Here is a 20,402-nt window from a genome sequence, read left to right on the forward strand (position 1 = left end):
AAGTGACATTGAAATGTTTTGCTGTAAGTCCTTGGTGACATTCTGTCTGTTTCTATTAACCTAAATTAAACAAATTTAAAGGAGGAAATCCCCCAGCGCTAGTTAAAAGCTGGACTGAACGTCCTGTACAGAACAGAAGGAATTTAAATACGTGTAACGTTACACCCTTAATTATTAACCAAGAAAAAATATACATATACTTCCGGTTTGTGTGTGTAAAAAAAAAAAAAAAAAAAAATAAACATGTGCCATGTTGAGCCAAGCACATAACTCAGCATGAGAGGTTAGCTTTCAATATCTGATGTAGACGTATTGTAGTTACACAGTCAAAACAAAAACCTTCTGGACCGGTCCTCTGTCCATTTTCCATGAGCTTTAATTCTAACAAGCTAATATCTGCTCATACATTCATTCATTCGATGCCATTAAAATGCTGTTGTTATTGATTTTTTTATATATATATATATATATATATATATATATATATATATATATATATTTATTTATTTATATATATATATATATATATACACATATATATATATATATATATAATATTAAACCGATTAATCTGTTACGAGCAGAGGTGATGATGATAATGATGTGTTGTGCTCAGTTCAGAGTGGACTCTCCTTTAGTCTGTAAGGCGACATGACAGATACTCACAAACTGCCTCTTCGGGGAAGGCTCAGCTCCTTCTGTAAAAAAAATAAATAAAAACACAGAAGCAAGATAATGAGATTAGACAGTATTTTGCAAACAAACTGCTAGATTATCACACTTCTGTTTATTGTCATTTAAATGCTTCTAAACACAACAAAGTCCTAAATCATACAGAAGTTTGCACATGAATAAAGTCTGGATTACAAAGCGGCCGTTTCGTCTCATTGATCTTGGAGAGGAAGAGCTTATTGACATGCTAACAGTGTTGAGCTTGCAGGTTAAAACGGCGATTAGGATAAAAAAATAATTAAAATAAAATCACGGCCACTAGATGGCAGTGACGTAGAGCTCTAAAAACCTCAGTGTAGAGACTTCTGGCAAAATGAGACATTTTGTCATGCTTTGAAGAAGAAGGGGGAAAAACACTTTAAACGGAGTCTAAGGACGGAAAAATGAAAGCAAACACTTGTGTAAAGATTAGACATTAACTATTAAAAAAACCAGATCTTAAGACTGAAACACGCATGCAATGTTTTTGAGACTTAAAATTACTGCTTAATGATAACAGACTCATCAGACTGATAGGGAAGGGAAAGAGTGCGAACTGAAAAAGGTCGCTCCATCTGTCTCTGCCTGTAGGGAGCGAATCCAGTCCTCTGTAAATATTCATGGGAGGATAAACAGAGCAAGACTTCACACACATACACAAAAACACACCACACACACAAAGACCTCTACAATTTCTCAATCAAAAGCAGTCTATGCAGCGTTCTATTCATTTTTTATTATTATTAGGGGGGGTGGGGTGGGGGGAGAGGTTCAGCAGCATGTACAGTACGTGTTTGTGTTGGAGGGTCTCTGATGATAAGTGTGGAGGAGCAGAGGTCAGGCGTGTTGAGATGCTTTTAATCAACAGCAAAAATAAATAAATAATTATAAATAAATAAATAAAAAAAAAACACACACCGCTTCGCTGAGTGCTATTATGTCTTTCGTGTCCATCCTATTATATCAGGTCTAACCTAATTAGTGCATTGCAAACCCAGCATTCGGACTGGAATGGTCGTAGAATAACAGCTTTGCTTTAGAGCTGATACACGCAGGCGGTGCTTAATGGTGCTTTCATGCCTGAGTCAGGGAGGGAAAGAAAAAAAAAAAAAAAAAAAAGAGTAATTGAATTTGGATTTAATTTTGGATACGTGTAGCAGGAGAAATGAGAATGACGAGCGCCGGGTTGGACCGTCTGCTTAGCCGTGTATGTGGGAAGGACAGCAAGCCAGGAGAGAACCTTCCAGTCCACTAAAGCACCAAAACTTCAAAAGTGCACACTTGAGCGAAAAGCACCGTGACTCGGCCCATAAAAGGTTCTGAAAGATTACTTTTTTTTACACAGAATGATCTACAGTTACCTCCCTCCATTTTCCTCCCTTAATTCATAACCACAAACATCTCTACTGTGGAAATGTTTAAAAGAGGAAAAAAACTGACAACAACAAAATCTCCCAGCGTCTAAAAGGTCACATGATCTACTCTGATCAATCCGGTCATAAATTAGCCGTCTGACTGAGCAGTGTATTCTCCTAATGAGCTTAGTGCGCTCAGTAACACCACATGCGATTGATCCTGAGAGGGACGAACCAGTACAGAGTAGTGATGGTCGTTTATGAACGATTCGTTCTTTTTAAACTAATCTTTAACGTGACTCAGAAGAACGAGTAGTCTCAGAGCGATTCGTGCATTTTCTACTGGGCGCGCGTGTGCAAAGCATCACAAAACCTCCATAGATTAGGTACAGGATACAGTGATTCTTTCTCAATGACTTCTCTACTCGGAGTCGTTAGTTTTTTTGTCACGTGACTTCCATAGACGCTATGCGGTACAATAGATTCAAAAGAACTAACGACTCAAACTAGGAGATATAAGAGGTGAGCCACTAATTCTGTTTATTATAATATGTCCTTAGCTGCATTGTAATCTTTTCATTACTGGAACTATAGCCAAAAGTTGTGTGTGTATGTAGACGGTTTGGGGCCTGTTTATTAAAATTGCAACATTTTATTTTATTTCTCATCAAGAGAACGAAATGAACTTAATGACTCAAGAAAAGATTCGTTCATTTTAATGACCACGATTCAAAGAACCAAGTCACTAAAAAGGTTCAACCTTCCCATCAGGAATACAGAGCCCTGTTTGAGTAAAATGTATTTGCTCTTAAAACGTCGTTAATGTTCAGCATGAAAAATGGACGGAATCAGAAACATTCAGGCACACATTAAATATGCAGTAGCTCTGATTTTTGTTTTTAAGCGCAGAGCCTCGTGTAAGTCATTACCTCTTAGCGCCTAAACATTAATGATGCTTCATGCCTATGAATCTGTCTGAAGTAGTCGTTGTTTCGGTTTGTAGTGCCGTTTCACATCACCAGTTAGAATCATCGAGACACAAGAGATGATTGTTTCAAAGTAGAAACAGTAAATAAACGCATCATTTTCAGTCCGGACACGATTAAAAAAAGCAAGCCATGTCATGAGGTCACAAAAAAGAAGAAAAAAAAAAGAAAATGAGCATTTCACTTTTTCATAAATTCTTGTGCAAAAGTTTGGGCACCCCTTGATAAATAACAGATTTTGGTGAGTTTTTTTTATTGAAAAGATGTCAACACAGTCTCTCTTGGAAATGAAAAAAATGCACAATATTTTCCGCAAACATTGATGCATAGTTACTTCTTATGCCATAAACTGAATAAAAAATAAAAACAATCATTATGGCACTGTGCAAAAGTTTGGGCACCCTAAGAGTTCCAGTCTCAGATTCTTTTAAGACATAAGACTATGTATATAGGTAGTCCCTGTCTTCTAAACATTTTCCGCAGATATGAACAGACTGCGGTTCTACTCTAAAGTTAATGAGTCGGCCTCACCGGTTTCAGTGAATCAGCATGATGATAGAAAATGTCCGACCGGTAAAGCTGTCTTTATGGTGAATAATCCTATTTTGATAAAAAGCTCAGAGACAAATTGGTGTCTGCCGTATAAAAAAAATGTGTTAAGCGTACAAGACTCACTTTGCTGGACATAAGAACAAATCGGACTTACAGATGTGCTCCTGGAACAAAACTTGTTCGTAAATCGGGGACTACCTGTGGTAGCGTGTGTTCATTCACTCTTCTCCTGGATGGGATGACAATCTATAATAGGTCACACGGGCACACACACCCCATCACACACTATGGGAAACTCGGAAATTTTATTTAGCCTACACTACATGTTTTTGGACTGTGGGAGGAAACCAGAGTATGTGGACGAAACCCACCATACACAGGGAATCTGCAGCGCTAATAACTACGCCTCATTAAAATGTATGTAAATACAGTACCCAAGTAAAGTGTGTGTGTATACTAATAAAATAAAAAAAATGTTCTATGGTATAGAAAATCATGTCTACTCAGCAGGTGAAATTATTTTTAACAACCCGGTTTTATTATAGTATGTGCTGCAGAAAGTAAATAAATAAACGATTTATTTATTCATGATGGCTAACTTGAGGAACAGATAACCGAGGCAGAATAATTCGATAGGGCGATAAAGGGTGATGTCTGAAGCGCTAGACAGCAGCTGTTGTACATTGCATTTGTCAGCCACACGCCGTCTGTGACGCACTTCCATCATGACCATGGGCTAAAAGGCGGAGCAGTGAAATGAGCTGGACTGACAGTCTGAAGCACTCTCTCACAAAAAGCAATCTCCTTATGGAGCGCATCAATATTCCTCAAGTCGTTCAGCATGACAGCAGGCCAGAGTTCAGGAAAACCTAATCAAAGAGATGGACAGGAAAAAAGAAAAAAAACAAACAGCAGAGCGCGGCCGAATGCCATGCACCCGAGACGGTGATTTGAAAGCGTCTGGTTGTTTAAGACAGGAAGGTGATCAAGAGATACCGTGCAGGTCTTGTGACTGGAAACGGGCAATGGATGTATCGAGGTTTAAACTATGCAGTATTTACCAGTACAGGCTTTTCTTTCTCCACCACACTCGGGTCAGTGGGTTTATAAAGCTGACTTTTGGATTCACCCCAAGAGTTTCGCTTTCATCACAAATGGCTGTCTGAGAGCTGAATAAATAAATAAATAACAGGAGACATGTGGGGGATGAGGAAAATAATATATCTGTGTATTATCTGAAGTTGTTTTTATAAACTGCAATGAAAAAGGCATAAGAAATGATAAGATTCTGGGCAGCACAGTGGTGTAGTTATCAGCACCCTGGCCTCTCAGCTCGATTGTCGAGGGTTCGATTGCCGCCGGGTCTGTGCACATGGAGTTTTGCATGTTCTCCCTGAGCGCTTGCTAGGTTTCCTTTCACAGTGCCACAAAGACAAGCAAGATTAGACTAACTGGAGTTTCCTTAACTCCTGGTACTGTGTAAGCATATTTTACGTGGTTGTGACCGGAAATGACTGGCACCCCGCCTATGGTGTACCCCGAACTTGTGACCTGGGATTCAAGGCCTTCAGTGACCCTGTACAGGTTAAGCGCTAAAGAGAGAGTCTGATAAATTCAAGGTTCAAGCATGAAAAACTACTGTACAAAGAACTACAGTTAGACCTTGGACTGTGAGCATAATTTGTTCCCGGAAGCGCGCTTGTTTTATCAAACACTCGTATATCAAAGTAAATTTCCCCTATAAGAAATAATGAAAACTCAGACGATTTGTTTCACAACACGAAAAATTCATATAAAAAATAATGAATACAAAATATAAAGTAAAAATAAAACAAATTAACTAGGGCTGCAACAACTAATCGATAAAATCGATAATTATCGATAATGAAATTCGTTGTCAACGAATGCCGTTATCGATTAGTTGGACTGCTTACGTCACTGAGGAGCGCGACCACAAGATGCACAAATACACATAGATACACAGCCTCTCGCGCAATGCAGGTTACGGAAGCGTCTGCAGGAAAAAAACGCGCGCCTCAAGTCCACCAAGGTTTGATAGCAATTTACATTAAACACCTCTAAGAAGACGGTAACCTGCACGCTATGCAAGACCGAGCTTTCATGGCACGTCATTCACGAACACTTAAAAAGAAAACATGTTGGTGTTAGAGATGGCGAAACGTCAGCAGGGTCAGTAAAAACTGTATCTATTCATCGTGTAAAAGTTGTATAGTTTAAGTGCTTTTGTTTAAACTGTTTGCTAACTTCGGGACAGTCGCGCTAGATCTGTTCACGGGCTACTCGATAGCATCACATTGCGCAATCACCTTATGAGAAATAGTGATTAGTTAAATGGCGCTATTTTAGATTAGCTTAAATTACACGGTGCGAATAACAGTAGAATATTACGTTTAGTGATTGTTGTGGTTTTCAGCGAATGCAAATAACAGTATATTTGTGACTATTAGCTTTTTGCATTTCTACAGTTTTTTTTATAGTCCACTACAAAGCTAACTTGTAATTTACTGTGGTTTTACTTATGCATACATCATTTTATTATACAAAATTACATTATTTTAGCTGTTTATATCTTATCAACTGAATAGATCAGTGTATTTTTAAACTAATATACTCTATGTATATATTATATACTTCATTTCGTTTAAAAAGTCAAAATTAAAGATTATTAAACTCTCTATGTGGCTTTTGCATTTTCAAAAGTTTATTTTTATACATAACGAATAACCTGATTTATGTTTATCAAATTAAAGAAGCGGTTAGGTTTTATCCGATTAATCGAAAACATAATCGCCCAACTAATCGATCATCAAAATAATCGTTAGTTGCAGCCCTAAAATTAACTAACGAGAGAAGAAGCAGGAAGAAGGGTGGGGCTACTGAGTAAAACGACTTTTACACACACAAATACACACACACGCAAACACAATCACTGCTCTAAACAGATTCCTCTCCCACACTGCTACAGCCTTCCAACTTCACAGAGGTTTTCACTACACTACACAAAATTTAAAAAAATGCTTTACACACACGGATGTAGACTATATACGTGTTGCACATGCACCAAGACTAAGCATGGGAGACGATTACCCACAATCCCACAGCGCGCGTACAAGAGAGAGAGAGCAGAACCATTGGCTTAGTTGTGATCATGTGACAGTCAGCAGACAAAGCGCATGCGTACTACTCGTACCTCAGTATCATAGTATTGCACATTCATTTAATGAGCAGTGATTTTGTCTCGTACAGATTTCTTTTTTTTTTAAGTTGGAGTTGAATAAATATGAAGTAATAGTCTGGGAATTGTGTAGATGCGAGTTGTGTGTGTAGTGTACAGTAAATTAGTTCCTAACATTCAGTGAAACTGTTCCTTAGTCACTTTCTCAGTCGAGCTTTGCTTGCTGAATTTAGAAACACTGTGATGCTAACATTAGCGACTGTCGTTTGTACATTTACATTTCGGCATTCGACAGATGCTCTTGTCCAGAGCCTCTTACATACAGTAAGCGCTTTGAAGTTTCCATCATTAAATACATCCTTACACTTACACTAATTCGCTGGGCCAAGACTTAACTCGTTTATTACGTTAAACTTTTTTTGATAATTTTTCACAAACTATTTAAAAATTTTGCTCGTCTTGCAAAACGCTTGCAGTCCAAGTTACTCTTAATTCGAGGTTTCACTGTACTAAAAAAAATGACTCTCTAATAAACACTTACACAAAGTTTTTAAAAACTAACTTTCATGCAATATTACCTAATCTTATATAACCAGTAAGAGTCAATTAAGAAAACCATCATTTAAATTTAAAAATAAACTATGGGCCATTTTCAGTCTCTCCACACACAAACACACACCTTTCTATCTTTTATAAAACATTGCCTAAAATGTTTCATTCAATGAAATGTCCTATACTGCAACACACACAAAGATCAGTCTCCCTTTCAACCTTTTCAAATGCCTCTTTGTTAAAAAATAAAATAAAATAAATAAAAATCTAGACAACAGAACATTTTGACTAAAGCCACAAAAAGGGTCACTCACGGTCAGAAGATGTGACTGTGCTTTACAATATGGTCTACACAACCAGGCGGTGTCTCTGAGGGACGTGATTGACAGCCTCGGCACTGGGTTCTTTGTCCCCTAGTTGGCCTCGGCGTATCCCAGCAGGAGTCCTGGGTGGTCTGAACGCGTGCCAGCTTGGAAACGGAGTGTTCAGGGTGGCAGTGGTGCCAGGATAGAGAGAGAGCAGGTCACCCTTTATATTCCTGAACATTCTCTCTCTCTCTCAGGCTCAATAAGAGAAAGGTGCAGGCGCACAAGTGTGTGAGAAGAGACCAGAGGTCTGTCCAGCTGTGGCTTAGACCTCATGATCACTATAGTGTGCTGTACGATGATGCTGTAAAAAACGTAATCATAATTTCCACAGCGACAAAAGCTTCATTTCTAAAACCTTGCAGGAGCACGAGAGATGAGGAAAGAAGGGATGGAAATCTCCTGTCTAATAGCAGCAAATGACATCATTGCACGACTCAAAATGAGCTTAATTAGCTATTGATAGAAGAGACGAGCTGCTCTCCAAACCTAACAGGCTCGGCTCATTTGTGTTGAGTGACGCATGCCGTCTGGAGAAGCGAGAGGTCCGAGCAGTGGGGACGAGTTGGAGAATAGATCAGAGACCTGCAAATCTCAGATAGCTCCATTACCCATGCTGTAGAAGAAGAGGAGAAAAGAGAGGAAAAAAAAAAATATATATATATACTACGGGAGCAGACTGGCGCCTCAGCACACAGCTCATGACTTATTTCATTATAGCAGGACTAATGAGCCTGTTAGAGAGGATAAAGCGATGAACTGTGTCCTCCCTGAGCAGGACAGGAATGGAGAGAGAGAGGGAGAGAGAGGAGTTACAGGGGTAGTTGGATAATGATGGCTATTCGCAGTGATGTTTGAGAACACTCTAATCTAAACCAAACTGCTTTATCCTTTATATTAAAGGGAAACCATTATGTTAAAATTCACTCTGTGATCATTTGGGCCACAAAGTCAGATGGGTCTCGATTGTGTGTAGACACAGTAAAAGACAAAAAAAAAAAAAAAAAGGAAAAACACGAGAATAACACACCCAACGCACCTTATTCTGCTTTAAATTTGTTTTTTGCTCTTCAGATTCCTATGAAAAAGGGGGTAAAAAAAATTTACTTTTCCTTTTTTTTAATGTTTTACTTGAGCACCTCTAGCTCCGCCCAGGAGTCAACGCTTTTTTTTCTTTTCAGGAAAGCTTTTATGGATATTTACAGTAAAAATATTCTAACAGCTCTTCCAAATCTGGCACAAGTGGGTTAAAAATTTCATATCTGACTGGTTTCTCGATGAGAGACTATTCACAAAAATATTAAAGCTCTGGTATGGATACTGAAGCTGTAAGTGGTACAGTTAAAAACTGAATAGAAGAAGGATGAATAAATATAAAGGAGTTAAAATATTAACAAGTGACCAGATGTTACTGTTTAGTTGTGATATTAAAGCAGCAAGATAATAAATTTTAATTATACAGTGAAACCTCGGATTGAGAGTAACGCGGATTGCAAGTGTTCGTTAAATTTTGACTTGGGAAAACAAACAAGTTTCGGTTTACGAATACCGAGTATCATGTATCACGCATGCACTTCCTGTTTTGTTTTTCTTGATCACAACTGAGCCAACGGTTTTTCTCTCTCTTGCGTTGTGAAATTGTGGGTACCACCGTATTGCACATTCGTTTTGAGCAGCTATTTTGTCTCATGTTCATTTTTTTTGCAGTTGGACTAAAATAAATATGAAATGTGTCTGTAGCGTTAATAGTTACGAACATTCAGTGACTCTGTTCCTTAGTCACTTTATTAGACAAGCGATTTTTCCTGTTTAATTTAGAAACACTGGGATGCTAACATTAGCGACTGTCGTTTGTACATTTACACAGTAACCCAGTAAGTGCTTTAAGGTTTCCATCATTAAATACATCCTTACACTTACACTGGTTCACTAACAAAAAGTACCATCAATCAAAATCTGTTGGGAAGGATTCTTTATTATTATTTATTTATTTACTTATATGGGTGGAGGTGGGGAGTTAACTTAGCTGTATGGACATCTAGAGGAAGTTCTTTCTGTCCCCTAGGATCCAGGACAGAAAACAGTCTAGATGCACGATACAGGATGGTGGGAGCGATCAAACAGAGCTGGAGGACTGGAGACAACGTGGTGCTGGTAGCGTGTGATTAGAGCTTTGAGGTAATGTGGATGCTAAGCCATTTTTAGCTTTGTAGGCGAGAACCTGTGTTTTGAATTTGATGCGGGCAGCTACTGGAAGTCAGTGAAAGGAGCAGAGGAATGAGGAGAACTTATGAAGGTTGAAAACAAACCATGTGGCTGCATTCTGGATCAGTGTGTTGCAGAAGTCACGTCAAAAGCTACAACATCCCTGTGAGCTAAGGATGGTTAGTTGAGTAAACGTTAGCAGCTAACTTTGCCTCTTCAGGTCTTTACTGGGTATTAACTTTTCATTGTGTATAAAAAGTATTAACACAGTACAGTATTGAGATCGAGAGCGGACCCACAGAATCAACAAAAAAAAAAAAAACTATTAACTATTAACTGTAGAATGGATTAAATCGCACAGCTCGAAGAAAAAGTGAAAAGATTAGCCTTTTCCCCCTCGCTCCTTTGTGCTTCCTAAATTGAGAAAAACGTTTACAAATGAAAAGCGTGCATTTAAGGTTAATATGGGGGAAAAAAATGTGTTACATACAAATAGTTATACATAGACTGGGGGGGAACATACAGTACAACCAAAAATATTTAGAAGTTTTATATATACATATATATATTAATCTTCTCAGATGTAATTTTAGGTCATTTGGGGGAAAATCAGGGCCAATGTGTAAAAAGTAAACATCTCCCTCTCACACATAGACACTCACACTGCCAGCACAATACCATGTTGTGAAGAGGAAATTACTGAGGAGCTGCAAAGCCTTTTGTTGAGCAAACTCGGTACAATCAGCGTTAACCAGACTGCTGCCTTTTTAATCATCCTACAGGGCAATAGGGTACAGCACTAAGCCTAATTGCCCAAATGAAAAGTAAAACAATTTAAAGGGGGATGGGAAGCTGGGTGAGGGAGTGTAAAAAAAAAAAAAAAAGTAGTAGAAGTGTTAATAAGAGATTAATATTAATCAGAGAGCTGTTGCATGGTGGAAATAACTCGGATGATGTCATTCCGAGCATTAGTGCTCAGTTGATCCAGTCGGACTTAATGACTGACGGCGGAGAAGAAGGAAAGAAGAGGAAAAGTTGAATGGCTGAAAGCATCCGGAGCTTCTGGTTACAAACCAAAAAAATCTTGAGCGCGGTCACTGGGTCGTGTTTAATCTGTGATAATCAGAGTGCGATACAGAAAGGAGGGTAATAACCAAACTTCACCGTGTAATTTCCATGTGTTGTAGAATGGACTCGATCCAGCTGCACGGAAACGGGTACCCGGGTCTCAGACACGCTGCGTCTTGTTTCTATAGATCCGGAAAGGCGCAAAAAATAAATAAATAAAATGGGCCAGTGAGGAAGACTCGGCATTATGCAAGAGCAAAGAGAAAGGACGTTTGGGAAAGTATTCACGCTCTGCACCTGCTAGTCCGAATGAGCCAAAACATACGCACACACACTTGGAGACCGCTGCTGCAGCTGCCCATCTCACTCAGCGTGTGCAAAATCAGCACAATTAATAGGCGCTTTTACTTTTCCTTCCTAATTTATTATCCATACTATTGTTATATACTTATAAAAGAATGGCTTGAACTGAAAAAAAAAAAAAAAAAAAAACCTCTGCCTTCGTTCCATTATTTCTTTAAAAAAAAAAAAAAAAAAAGATAATCTCTGCTGATCAGTCCACCTGATATCACCCTCCGTAATCAGACAAGAAAAAAAACATTCTGAGAAAAAAGCGAAACCCTACTGCTGATTAGAGCTTATGTATTCAAATTCACTGTGCACGCCTGTATGAGGAAATAATGGAGAGATAATTACACAGAGTGAAGATTGGCAGAGCTATTGTTTTTTTATTATTTTATAATTTTTTTTAAAAATATGTACAAATGAAAAATCTAGCATGAACTTGTCTGGCATCGTGTTTGATTGAAACATTGGTCTCTTATTCAAATTGGGAAAAAAAAATCCTTATATATATGACTTGTGTTAATCACAGAGCAGAAAAAAACAGCATGATTGCCAAGTCAGAGCTACAACCCAGAAGGCAGCAGAAAACCTTTTTTTTTTTTTTTGGTTTGTTTGGGTGATGCTCGGTGAAGTCTTGTTTCCTTGCGGCAAGAACTGAAAAGCGTATTTACAGCTACAGCGTGTAGAAAGTTTGTGTTAAAAATAAAGCATGATCCTTGAGTCAAGGGAGAGCGAAAAAGATGCTCAACAATCACACAGGAGGGAGTGCTGTACTGCTGGATATAGCACGGCTACGATGCGGTCGTAGACCCGAGGGTCAAAGTCTGAATGCCAGAAACATCACATCCATGCTATATCCAGCCATAAAGCACTCAGTTATAGCAACAGTTTCACAAACACAATTCATCATCAACAGATTATGATTGGTGTCTTTTCACACATCCTTTCGAGACTCTGTTCAAGTGCAATTGATCAGGGGTTAGAGAGTAATTAGGGGTTCAATTAGGGGTTCTTGTGCTAGTTAAGCTTTGTATCTGTAAATAAAAGAATACGGATGATTCGGGACGACTTAGCAGTTATTAAGGAGTTAGTGTGTTCTGTTTAAGATGACACTTATCAGGTGTGTTTTTCTAACTGTTGTATATTATAACATGATTGCCGAGGCTGTCAGGAGTTAACTAGGTAACATTAGAGCAAATCATTTGCTCCATGTGAACGCCATGGCGTCGGGTAATATTCGATCGCTGCTGCTTACTCAGGAACTCAAATGTGCTTTAAAGTTGTCCCCAACTTATGAACAAGTTCTGCTCCGGGAGCATGTTTGTAAGTCCGATTTGTTCTTAAGTCCAACAAAGTATTTGACACGCTTTTGACACAAATAAAGTAAGTATGTAAAGCATACTAATTCACTTGACTAAATCTGTCCCCTTGCACCATAAAAACTGTGACCGCGTCTAAGGAAATTAACCTATAAGGATTTTTTTCGAAATTAGGATTTTTCACCATCGGGCAGCTTTACAGGACAGACATTTTCTATCATCGTGCTCCCGGACTGATTAATCGAGGCTAACTCCTTTCTTCCGCACAGAAATGTGACCCACACGCACACATACAAAATACCAGACATTTTATACATTCACTCACACAGTGGAAATATTGTATATAATTGTAAATATTGGTTTCTGGTTCACTGTAGTGTCTATTTTCTGTACAAAACACGTGAGCAACTTCCACATATATGAGCCGGAAGTAGAACCGCTGTCTGTTCTAATCTGCGAAAATTCATACAGTAACTCGAATGTTTGTAAATCGGGGACTGCCTGTATTTTTTTTTTCAGAACATTTCTGTAAAAAGAGAAATTTCAAGTTGTACAAACCACGTACTAAACACTCCCTATATGTTTCTACATCAATAGTGCAATTACAATTTAATATGAACGTTCAACATCACCGTCGTAACATTAACACACATGTTGTTGATTTTGTATGAAACACATGTATTTGAATCTTTGCTTTTTAACACTAGAAGCGCCGCGCCAGTGTCACCTACTAAAAACGCCGTTCAGCGGTCATTTGACCGCCTATTGTTTTGAATGGGAAGCTGCTGCTGACACACAATGATCGCTAGATGGCGCTTTCACCCAAAGCAAATAGTTTAGCTCCAAGATCAACTTGCACTTGGACAATGCGCCATTCATTCCCGCGTTGATAATCAGCGGTATCTTTTTTTCATATTCAACTGATAAAACCTACTACAGAGTCTCTAAGGGGACAAAGGAAAAGGGAAAAAACAAGTCATGTTTGGAATTATAACCCAAAGTTTTTGACTTTTTTCTCCTCCTTTGTCCATCTAGGGGCTTCGTACTATAACAAAAAGGAAAGCTCTACTTAATTTTATATCGTATGGAGAAAATGTTATTAGTTTGTTCATTCTATTTGAAGCTTCTGAACGTCTCGGAGCAGCGATTTAGTTCTGAACTCGCTTCCGTGAAATTATCGCTAAAACAATATTAAATTTGAATAAATCAGATCTACCACAGCAGATAATAAACTATGCTATGTCATAACCGAAGCAAACACAACGAATATGCCTCGTTTCGTTCAGTGTTGCTAGGCAACGGACCACGCGCTTAATCGGTTCACTTGGCCGCGGTGTATTATAAACCTGCGGGATGTTTCACTGCTTATGTTCATGTAATAAAAGCGAGGGAAATGTGAAAGTGATGTGTGGCCACTGAATGAGAACTAAATCAAAGATTTCAGTAACTACACTGAGTGTAACATCTGCATAGTGACACTAAAATGCTGAACACCTTCACTTTTCCCTTTACCTCCGAGAAAAAAAAGCTGTATTTTGTTTGTTTATATGTTTATAAAAGTACACGAAGTAGGCGCGCGCGCGCACACACACACACACCTCCCCTGAGCCCTCGGTCAACATCTTATGACCGTCGATATGCAAATGAGTCAAGACGTAGCCTAACGTGGTGTCGTGTCGGATTTCAGCGGTCACGGAGAGGAAAGACTTTGAACAGTTGCAGCGTTTTTTCAGTTACAACAAGCACAGCGATGAGTCCACGATGTTTCACTGGTTATGACATAGTGACACTGAACAGCTGAACAACTTAACTTTTCCGTTTACCTCTGAGAAAAAAAGCTGTATGTAGTTTGTTTATATTCAGAGTAACACTTTCCAACCACCTCTCATAGTCTATTGTTAGTTTTAATGATTTGGCTGAAACTAATTATCACTACATAAGTACCCCAACACCATTGATCATGAGTTTCAGCTGAAACTAATTCTATACATGCAACAGAAAATGTAGATGCAGATTCCAAATATATAAAGATACATGCTATATATATATATATATATATATATATATATATATATATATATATATATATATATGTGTGTGTGTGTGTGTGTGCGCGTGTGTATTCGATGCATGCTATATATATATATATATATGTGTGTGTGCATGTGTGTGTAATCGAGGCTGGCTCTATTCAGGGGCAAGAGGGGCAGCGCCCCATCAACTAAATGTCTGCACATGTTAATATATTCCTAAAATTAATATATTACAAGTTGATAAACTGATCTGCGGTAGCAGAGAAATCCGCTGAAAAAGGGACACTACACAATAAGGTATTAGATGTCCCTCATGTCTCTGTCCCTCTGCTGTGCGTATTCATTCACAGGCTGCAGCTCGCGCGCGCTCACACACACACACACACACACACACAAACACACACCTCCCGTGAAGCAGTTGCGGCGTTTTTCAGTTACAACAAGCACATTGATGAGTATAAGAATAAAATAAGGTAACAGTTTGATCTGTGTAGTTAGTGCCCTTGTATAGAATAAATGAATGAATAACACATTCCAACCACCTCTCAAGAGAGTGCCAAAGTTTTGCAAAAATACTTGAAAAACATCAGCATACATTGGAGGGAACTTCTGAGGTGGTCAGTGATTGATGGCACGGTCGTTCGGAGGGGGTTGTGATCACACCTACAGTTCTTTTGTTCTAAGCTGTCGGTCAAATATCTCTCCACTTGAAATGGAAGCACAAAATTGAGGGGCAACATGCAAGGGATTTCAGCATCTCCACGCACAGTAGAAGCTGTTTATAAAGAAGACACTGTTTGTTTTTTTATTTTGTAATCTTTCTCGTGTTTACCTTGTACTGTACAATATATATTCATTTTATTAATGATTTGCTGTGAATAAACTACATATGCATTTGATTTACCAGAAAGGACTTTTCAGTTTTTGTGTGCTAAACTAAACTTCAGGGTCAAGTAGTAGCGATTTTATTTGAAATATATATATATATATATATATATATATATAGGGAAAGATTAAGAAACACGCTGAAGCGGAATATATGTATATAGCATGTATCTTTATACATTTGGAATCTGCACCTACATTTTCTGTTGCATGTATAGAATTAGTTTCAGCTGAAACTCATGATCAATGGTGTTGGGGTACTTATGTAGTGATAATTAGTTTCAGCCAAATCATTAAAACTAACAATAGACTATGAGAGGTGGTTGGAAAGTGTTACTCTGAATATAAACAAACTAAATACAGCTTTTTTTCTCAGAGGTAAACAGAAAAGTTAAGTTGTTCAGCTGTTCAGTGTCACTATGTCATAACCAGTGAAACAACGTGGACTCATCGCTGTGCTTGTTGTAACTGAAAAAACGCTGCAACTGTTCAAAGTCTTTCCTCTCTTTGACCGCTGAAATCCGACACGACACCACGTTAGGTTACGTCTTGACTCATTTGCATATCGACGGTCATTAGATGTTGACCGAGGGCTCAGGGGAGGTGTGTGTGTGTGTGCGCGCGCGCGCGCCTACTTCGTGTACTTTTATAAACATTCTACATATAAACAAACAACATACAGCTTTTTTTCTTTCTCAGAGGTAAACGGAAAAGTGAAGGTGTTCAGCTGTTTAGTGTCACTATGCAGATGTTACACTCAGTGTAGTTACCGAAATCTTTGATTTAGTTCTCATTCAGTGGCCACACATCACTTTCACATTTCCCTCGCTTTTATACATAAGCAGTGAAACATTCCGCAGGTTTATAATACACCGCGGCCAAGTGAACAATGTTCCCGCCGATTAGGCGCGTGGTCCGTTGCCTAGCAACACTGAACGAAACGAGGCATAATCGTGGTGTTTGCTTCGGTTATGACATAGCATAGTTTATTATCTGCTGTGGTAGATCTGATTTATTTACATTCAATAATGAGGCTTTATATCCTCGGGAGGGGTCGTTACATATGTAATATGTAAAACAATATTGTTTTAGAGATAATTTCACGGAAGCTTCTAACAGAACGAACAAACTAATTAATTTTCTCAAAACCTTATATAATTAAGTAAAGCGAAATTCCCTAAATGTCCTTATAAAATATCGCTGATTATCAACGCCAGAACGAATGGCGAATTGTTTTATATATATATATATATATATATATATATATATATATATAAACTGCATATATGGAATGAAACCTGAGATAGTTACATATACGCACTGAATGACGCGCGATTCCTTGCGCCATCTGCTGAGAGAAATGAGAATCGCAGGTTGGAAAAGACAGGAAACGTCATGCCGCCGCGCAGCTGTCAGCGATTTCACGTAAATAAGAGCAAAATAGCTTTATACTGGCTTTTACTGGTGCGATTTTAAAAATTTAAGCATACAGGGTGATTAAGCTCACAGAACTAGGAAAAGTCATGAAAGGAGGGTCCTGGAAATTGATCGAGTGTGAAGTATTATTTTTTTTTTTACCCCCTTGCGGTCAAATGACCGCTGCTCGGCGCTTCTAGTGTTAACCAATAAGCCATTCTAAGCTTTAAATCAGGACTTGAGTAGTTGGTGCAGAACATGAATGAAAACTGAACAAGACTCGGGTAAAATCCTCTGAGCTTCTTTTGTATGTAAAGAGAATTCTAGTCTGGTCTGATCCTGAATCAGGATGCAAAAAGAAGAACAATAGGTGGGGGAACAGCTATAGGAGATGCACGAATGAATCCTGGCACTCACTAGACAGACTCGAAGACTAAATCCAAACGCCAATACCGTTTCAGTCGACTTTAGGGGATAGTGATTCTCATTGACGTCTGGAGAACGGGGCAGAAAACATTTCTTAATTAACACAGACGGTTACTGTCACCTAGCGTTAATGTTCAGTGTAAAAGGCAGCACACGTCATGCACTAAGCTACAGTTAACACTCTTTCTTTCCCTGGGTTAAGAGATGTGTGTAATCCGATTATGATCACATCATTTCATTCAGATAGCGTGATTCATTCGGATTTGAAGCTTAGAAGAATTCTGGCTTTATGGTGTGAAGCCTTACACCTCCAGGGTTGGGGTTCAGGGTTTTTTTTTTTTTTTTTGCATGTTTTTACCCCATGTCTGGTGTGTTTCCCCGGACAGCCCAAAGACATGCCTGGAGGCTGACTGGTTTAACTGGTTTTCAAACTGCCCATACTGTATGTGTGTCTGTGTGCGCACTTGTAAATTGTGGCCCTTAGCAATATAACTTCCGTTTTACAGCGATGACCGCTGGTGTCAATCATCAGGATGCTTGTGTTCAGAGAAACTGGAATAAATCCAGCCCGTCATTTTAAAGTTCTTTTCAAAGCCTCGCCTCAAGACTTGGAAAGGAAATGAGCATACAGGAACCTCTTTAGCTTTTTAATAATACTGTACACACTTCCTGACACACATTAATACTGTGTTCACCTGCCTACAACTTGGACTACAGCTCGCATGTGTGAAAATTATCCCTCATGCACCCAGAACCACTTTTACGCTGGAATACAGCCGTGTCATCGGGGAAGAAAAACTCCATAGATGTAAAACCTGGTCATTCAATACATTCAGGTCGTCAGCTGACTTTATTTTATTGCCACATAATGTTGATGAGTCTAGACCTGAGCAACCCAATTGAGGGTTCGATTCCCGCCTCATGGAGTTTGCACGTCCATCGTTCAGGGTCAAGTGTTCGATTCCCGCCTCATGAAGTTTGCACGTCCATGGAGTTTGCAGGGTTCGATTCCCGCCTCATGGAGTTTGCACACCCAGGGTCAAGCGTACAATTCCCGGCTTATGGAGTTTCCATGTCCAAAGTCTAAAAATGTGTAGATTAGGCTATTTGGCATCCCCTAATTGCCCGAAGTGTGTAAGTGTGAATAAATATGAATAAATACAATAATAACCATTAGCCTCCACGCTTTCTAGTTGGACTCCATCGGTTCCTAGACGGATGATGTAGCACACTGAAGCCCTCCTTTCTGATTAATCTCAAAAACAAATGGTTTTCTTTTAGCCACACAGCGGTTTAGTCTCAATCCTGTGAGTTCTCATCACATAGTTGGTGTGCGTGTGGGCGAACACACTTCTTCAGTCTTCAAGTTCATGGCTCAGACACATCATTCCAGGTTTTAGTAAGGCACTTGGTTCAGTTCTTAAAACAATTCCAGTAATTTGTTGCTTGATACAGACCTTTCTGAACATTTGGCCAGGCAGTGTATGTAGACTAGAACAGCAAGGAGAGAGTGTTTCTACTGTATAAAAACGTGATTAGAACAAGTGTAAATAACTGACGTGAGAATTAAAGTGAGATTTATTCCATCACTGCACCATAAAAAAAAAATTAAAATCACTGCCTCCTTTGTTTTCTTCTTCTTCTGCTTAAAATCTTTTCCTTTTCCCACCTTTTAAACCGAGTTTATTTCCAGCACAAGGACAGAAACACCTCTGCCGTCGCTGTGTTCAATTCCAGCTGCCTGTGACAGGTGCGAATGTGGAATCTCACCTTAACCAAAGCCTACGATCCCTTTCTCAGAAGCACCTCTGGAGAGAATCCGTCTCTTTCTCGCTCTCAAACACTTTTAGCCTCCAGACTCGCACACGCTGGCGATCCACAGCTTGGCTCAGAACTCGGCAAACACACCGCAAGGCAGCTTTAACAAGTACAGCTAAATAAATACAGTAACACAGAACCCCTTCAAGCGATCGAGGATCGACAAGACGGAGCATGACACGTTCACACGGATATATGAAAAGAATACGAATACGGAGAGAGAGAGAGCACAATGCGACAAAATAAAAACAGATGGAACCAGTGAAAAAATAAGGCGAGGAATTGCATGTCACGGACAGACAGACAGGGAGCACGGGACAAGGATGAAAGATGGTCCTCATTAGAGGAAGGGGAAAGAAAAAAATGAAAAAAAAACAACAACGGAGGAGTCTGGGTCCTCAGGGAGAAGAGTGCACGAGTGGAGGACGATCAAAGCTAGCCCCCATACTGACACACTGCAAACACAATGCTGCTGTTGCTCTTCATCTGAATATTATCTGCTGACAGAGAAATGAAGCATCACACACAGAACGAGAGAGAGAGAGGAGCAGAAATCCATTCATAAATCAATATTTTGTTTCGTCTGTCCAGCTCTATAAGCCTGGCTAAGATAAACGAGGCTCGTACACTTATTTATTACACAATAAATAGATAGAAAACAACGGCAAACAAAATTTACACTCCTTCCCCACTCCTGTTTTTTTTCCTTTGCAATACAAACTCCTAATGAGACTATAATGCAATCTACTCTACAGTATGTTAAAAAAAAAAAATAAAAACAAACAAAAAAATCCCTACAGCAGAGTTTTTCTCCTTTAAGAGAGCCGTCCTCATCTGCGGTGTAGTAATTAATTTAAGAAAACGAAGGCTGCTCTCATTTCTGTCCTACTAAAGCATGAAGCTCTTCAAAAAAAAAAACAAAAAAAAAGATTCCTAAAATCTTTAGATAGAAACAAAAACTGTCAGAGAATATTGATCGCCTTAGCAGGATAAGATCGAGCATGGCCCTTGTCTTAAAAACTGTGAGGTCGGAGAGGCACTGGAGTAGAGAACAGACACCATCTCTCTGTTTTTCAGTTCATAAAAAGCGAATAATCACAAAGTGTACCAGAAGCATCCGTGTTTTGTTTTTTTTCTTTGTTGTTGTTTTTTGTTTTTATATCTACAGCG

General features: G+C 38.9%; 1 protein-coding gene across 1 annotated transcript in view; it reads right to left on the minus strand.

The window, feature by feature from the left end:
- mast2 (microtubule associated serine/threonine kinase 2) overlaps positions 1 to 20,402 on the minus strand; it is a 153,009-nt gene that overhangs the window by 58,158 nt on the left and 74,449 nt on the right. Inside the window, exon 4 of the mRNA XM_053499315.1 lies at positions 667 to 698. Within this exon, the coding sequence (XP_053355290.1) occupies positions 667 to 698 (32 nt within the window). The remainder of the gene's footprint in view (positions 1 to 666; positions 699 to 20,402) is intronic.

The sequence above is a fragment of the Clarias gariepinus genome, chromosome 6, assembly GCF_024256425.1.
Source record: "Clarias gariepinus isolate MV-2021 ecotype Netherlands chromosome 6, CGAR_prim_01v2, whole genome shotgun sequence".
NCBI lineage: Eukaryota > Metazoa > Chordata > Actinopteri > Siluriformes > Clariidae > Clarias > Clarias gariepinus.